This window comes from Periophthalmus magnuspinnatus, chromosome 1 (genome assembly GCF_009829125.3).
Source record: "Periophthalmus magnuspinnatus isolate fPerMag1 chromosome 1, fPerMag1.2.pri, whole genome shotgun sequence".
NCBI classification, from domain to species: domain Eukaryota; kingdom Metazoa; phylum Chordata; class Actinopteri; order Gobiiformes; family Gobiidae; genus Periophthalmus; species Periophthalmus magnuspinnatus.
In genome coordinates this window covers 19,054,437-19,059,535 of record NC_047126.1, presented here as the reverse complement: position 1 = coordinate 19,059,535, position 5,099 = coordinate 19,054,437, and the positions used below count along the sequence as shown (strand labels likewise).

The following is a 5,099-nucleotide window of genomic DNA, read 5'->3' as shown; positions in this document are numbered from 1 at the left end:
TACAGACAAGAGAAACTTGCAACATACATGACTTAGTGTCCAGAACAAAATCAGGTTTAAACTGGCCTTGGACTACACCAGGACTAAATCAGAATCACACCACAGCTGTAGCAGTGCTAAATATTGTATCTTTGGGCAAAATACACCACCTTACCTGCATTGTGGGTGAGTGTGTGATTGTTGGTGGTTGCAGAGGTTGTAGACGTAGGTTGGCAGACATTCTTTCATGAGTCTACCCCAGGAGAGCGACAATAGAACAAAACTGTTCCACCAAGTGTGAACAAAGATTAACGTGTGTGCGATAATAAATTAAAACTAAAGGTATAATTCTGACTATTTGTTGACAATATTGGTATTTTATTTTGAAACATCAATGTTCGAAGAAAAAAAAAAAAAGATTTAGCTACTGCACTGCTACTTTACATAAGTGTGCAGTTCATTCCACACACTTAAAAGACTTTATTGTCAATGTTCATAAAATTTGTCAATAGTGAATAATAAAAATACAATTTAAAAGTGCACGAAGTCACATTTGTGGTGGAGGGTATGTCACCTGCCTGTTGAAGACGTTATTGTTTTGTCTGAAATGTTCCACACTACAGTATTAAACTTATCTATACATGGAGACAAGCAGGTGACACCATCAAATCAAGTTACAGGTTAGATCTGTGGAAAGGTGTCTCTGAACACAGTAAGAATATATGTTTTTCAAAGTATTTCAGCAGTTAAAAAACATCTGTAATTAAATAAATGCAAGATAGATGTTTAATGCCACACTATAGAACATGGATGAATAATTTGACTGATGTTGACAGTTGAATAGGCTGTGTTTCTTTCAGTTTAGGGGTAATTATTCATATATACAGATAATTTCATCTATTTTAAATAAAACATTAATATATTTCTCTAAAAATTTGAAATGGTAGTACTTGGTTTTGTTGTTTTTTCATTACACCAGAAAGTGTAAAATACAAACTAAAATGTTCCCAGGACACTATAAACACGGCCTTGTAATCATGTTGGACTTTTTACCCCTTACTGTAAGTTGACTGAATTTTCTGACTACTTCCTGATATGTGAATGAGAAAAACAATGTATTTTATGTCCCAACTAGGAATACTGTCCTCACGTGGTTAACAACAGACCTGTACTTTTGTTTTAATTAATCAATGTTTATTTGTACAGTCCTTTGTCGGATGACCAGTTTATTGCCTTTACTGTTTATCTTTGTTCTATTCTCCTTCACGTTCCAAACATCCTCTTTAAACTCTTATCTAAATCATTTCTCATTCACTGCTCTTTATCTCATTTTACAACTTACATCTGAAGGTCACTGCTTTAACTGGTCCTTGTCTAGACTCGATTTAGTCCTGGTTAAACCCTGGTTTAGTCCTAGTTTAGTCCTGGTCAAGCCCTGGTTTAGTCCTGGTTCAAGTTTAGTTCTGGGTTAATCCTATAGTTTCTGACCTGAAATATTTCTCCTGATTGCTTTGGTTTGGTTTAGTTTTAATCGTATCATACAAATGGATGTGAAGAGTCCTCAGTTAATAGATAATTGTGTTATTGTAATCATAAGAAGTAAAGAAACTCATAATTATTGATACAATTTTGGAGGCAAAAATAAGTCATTTAATTTTCCGTCTGTCTGTTCTGTCACATTAACTTTACTTTGTGATTTAGAAAACTTCATTTTGTCAAACTGGGAACATACTGAAGAATGAGGATCTATTAAACAGTGTGGATGAAAGCGCTTTAAGGATTTCACAGTTTGGTTTTCACAATAATCATAACAATAAAAACTAATATTGTGGCATTCCCAGTTATACATTTAGACCAGGTTTAAACTAAACTAAACTGTTTACATCATGATGTTTTATACAATGTAGAAAAAGCACTAACATGGGAGAAGATTAACATCAGTTAGACATAAAATCCAAGAAATAAACTCTCACAAATAAGATAAAATCATATCCTGTTTTGTCATTTCAATGAAGGATTCCTGGTTGGGTCATAAAATAAATGTATTTTACCATTCACCAGGAAGCAATAGTGAATGTGTTTAAAAATACAACTTATGCAGAACAAGAGTATGAAGTCCAAATGATAACAGGGAAATGACTGCATCTTGTGAAGTATATAAGGAGCAGAAGAACTCCACAACATCAGTGCACTACTACTACTACTACTACTACTACTACTACTACTACTACTACTACTACTACTACTACTACTACTACTACAGTTCATCTTGAGGAGCATAATCTCATGTAAGTCAACTCTGTTTTCTTTCTTTTTATAGAAAATAGTTCTTAGTTACAAAATTATAGATATGTATCTTTAATTTTACATCAGTAAATAGTTTGAAATTGAAGTATTAGTATTAGTATTAGTATTAGTAGCAGTATGGTTGAAATAGTTCATTTATTGCAGAAACAGGTAATGGAGCAGTCACTTTAAAACCAAAACATTAAGAAACCCCACTCTAATCTGTTCAAACTAGAGACGTAGTTTATCACCATTGACTGTGGCAGAGTAGTGACTGAATATATCAACATGAGTCAGATTACTTAGTATTTGTAGTAGTTATAGTAGAATTTTGTTTTATTTTGATGTCAGACTTGTAATAAAATATGTTGATATTTTTTCTGCAGATTTGAAGATGAAAACTGTTGTGATTTTTCTTCTTTTTGCGGCTGTTTCATTTAAAGCCACAGGTATCACATTGAAACACATTTATTCTTAAAATGTCAAATCAGTGTTTCCAAATTATCCAAAGTGAAAAGAAATAGTCAGTTATTTAACCTACACTGTAACTTTTTATACATGTGTCTTGTCATTTTAGCGGCCCCAGCAGAGGAGCCAGTTAAGACGGTGGAAGTGAAAGATGAGCCTAAACCAGGTGATACAATCAGTCACAGGCAGTAGAGAATTTTGCCCACTGACCAGAGGGTTGTCAGTTTAATCCCTGTTTCAGACTGTTTTGTAATGACTTCACCAACCTAATGTGCACAACGATAACAAAAAATGTGTGTTTAGTTTAGTTCATCTTGGTTTAACACAATAACCTGTATTATATTCAGTGTGGATGATGTTCTTATTTTAACTCCTCCAGCAGAAGTGGCCCAGGTGCAGATGGTGGAAGTGAAAGAGGAGCCTAAACCAGGTAAGACAATCAGTCACAGGCAGCAGAGATGTGCTCCCACTAACTGGAGGGTTGTCAGTTCGATTCTCAAAAAAATAACTATGAAATTTGTAGGTAAAATGTGTTTTTACTTTAGCATCAGCCAGTCTTTTGAACTGATCTTTGAAATTAACGAAAAGATTTGGATCCCATAAATGAGCTGAAAGTCCCATCCCGATTGTGGATCTATCCCAGTCTCTAACAAATACTAATAATGTTCAACCGTTGGACTTGTGGATTTCTATTTAAAACAAAATATCTCTCATAGAGTTACGTAGGCACTTGTCCTTCATCTGAGATTATAATGTCATCAAATTCTACAACGTGAACACAACCTATTGATGAAACACATTTAATCACAATTTATTTGATCATGTCTTGAAAAATCTTTTTTACAGAAGCTGTAGAGGACCTGCCTCCACTGGCCCCTGAAGGTACACACACACTATTAACTGTAATACACTGACTAATGTATTGTTTTGTTAACACTAACCCACTAAATATTTATTTTTCTTTTCCACAGTCATGTCTCAGTATTGTCTTCCTGGTTGGGGATTTTTCCGTGGAAGCTGCTATTTGTTCAACAGGAACTCAAACACTTGGAGATCCGCTGCGGTACAGAAAAATACGTCAGCACAACAGCAGTGATATAAAGATATTAAGATATTAAGACCTTCTCCCTCCTGTTTCTGCAGAATTACTGTGCAAACTTCGGGGCAACTCTGGCAGCAGTGCACAACCCTCTGGAGTATAACCACTTCCAGTACATGGTGGGCAGTGCGGGCTGCTCCAGCGCCTGGATCGGAGGGTACCACTTTGAGGTGAGTTCAGAATCAGAAAAGGTTTTGTGGAGATTGTCAGTGAACTAAATGATCTTGCTGTTCTTGTACTGTATGTTGCAACACTGGAATATCCCCATTGTGGGACAAATAAAGGTTCTATTATCTTACTATCTCTACTAAGCTACATTGATAAAACTAAAAAAATATTTAGTTGGAGGTTAAAATGACATTCTTTCTTTCTCCAGAGCTCTTGGCGGTGGCAGGACGGCTCTTACTTTGACTATTACAACTTCATGGCCGGAGGCTCCGGTACAACCTACAAGTGTCTGAGGATGAACACTCAGGGTGAGTTTAGACAACCTTAGATAAAGGCTTAGACCAGGGATTCTCAAACTGTAACACAGACCACCTCTAATTTAAAGATGAATCTATCAAAGGCCCTGTACTTGATTTTGACTGTGAAAAACAGAACTAGTTCATTTTAAATGGTTTGCAGAGGTCCAAAGTTATTCCTCACTTACCTTATACATTCCAAACATCCTAATTATTCACTATAATAAGTGAATTTTTCTTTCCACAATTTTCAGCGACCAGAGTGGAGTTTGACATTTCAGTAAAGCTAACAACAGCTATTCCAAATTTTGCTCAAATATATGGAAAAACTTATCCATAATTTAGTCATTTTAGATGTGATTTAGCCCTAGTTCATGCCTGATATTGTCTGTTTTTAGATCAGGTGGTATTCAGAAAGCCAAATATTATGTTTAGTGGTACTTAGAACAAACAGTTTGAGAACCAGTGATTTAGACCCTGACAGTCTGGTTTAATGTTTGAACAAATGAATTGAAACACGTTGTATTTGTCTTTTCCTTTGTTAATGAAGATGTATAACTGTTTTTCAGCTGGCCAAGGCTGGTACAGTTCAAACTGCAACACCGCCTTACCCTCCATCTGTCAGATAAAAGTCCAGTGCTAATTCCTCCTTATGTTTCTGCATTATTATAAAAATGTTATTCTAAAATATAACCTTTGAATGTTTTATATGAACATTGACAATTGCTGTTTTTGGATGTTACTGTTTTCAAAATAAAAGATTTTTACCTATTTGTATAATGTTATGATTTATGCAGTGGGAA

General features: G+C 35.0%; 1 protein-coding gene across 2 annotated transcripts; it reads left to right on the top strand.

Annotated features, from left to right (window-relative positions):
* The first annotated feature begins 2,153 nt into the window (after window positions 1-2,153).
* Window positions 2,154-5,069, top strand: LOC117369546 (ladderlectin-like). Of its 2 annotated transcripts, none has more exons than XM_055222931.1 (9): window positions 2,154-2,267; window positions 2,652-2,714; window positions 2,843-2,899; window positions 3,116-3,163; window positions 3,580-3,615; window positions 3,705-3,796; window positions 3,877-4,002; window positions 4,209-4,308; window positions 4,866-5,069. In XM_055222931.1, the coding sequence occupies exons 2-9, from the start codon at window positions 2,660-2,662 to the stop codon at window positions 4,937-4,939; spliced, it is 588 nt and encodes a 195-aa protein (XP_055078906.1). In that variant the 5' UTR covers window positions 2,154-2,267; window positions 2,652-2,659; the 3' UTR covers window positions 4,940-5,069. The 2 variants fall into 2 exon arrangements, with proteins under 2 accessions (XP_055078906.1, XP_055078904.1); XM_055222929.1 differs by having other exon boundaries at window positions 3,113-3,163.
* Window positions 5,070-5,099: the final 30 nt, after the last annotated feature.

What these genes read in the sequence shown, in the direction of transcription:
- LOC117369546 (XM_055222929.1), top strand. Translation starts at nt 2,660, where the DNA reads ATGAAAACTGTTGTGATTTTTCTTCTTTTTGCGGCTGTTTCATTTAAA. An exon ending in GCCTCCACTGGCCCCTGAAG is followed by an intron (nt 3,616 to 3,704) that starts GTACACACACAC and finishes TCTTTTCCACAG; the next exon opens with TCATGTCTCAGTATTGTCTT. An exon ending in TCTGAGGATGAACACTCAGG is followed by an intron (nt 4,309 to 4,865) that starts GTGAGTTTAGAC and finishes ACTGTTTTTCAG; the next exon opens with CTGGCCAAGGCTGGTACAGT.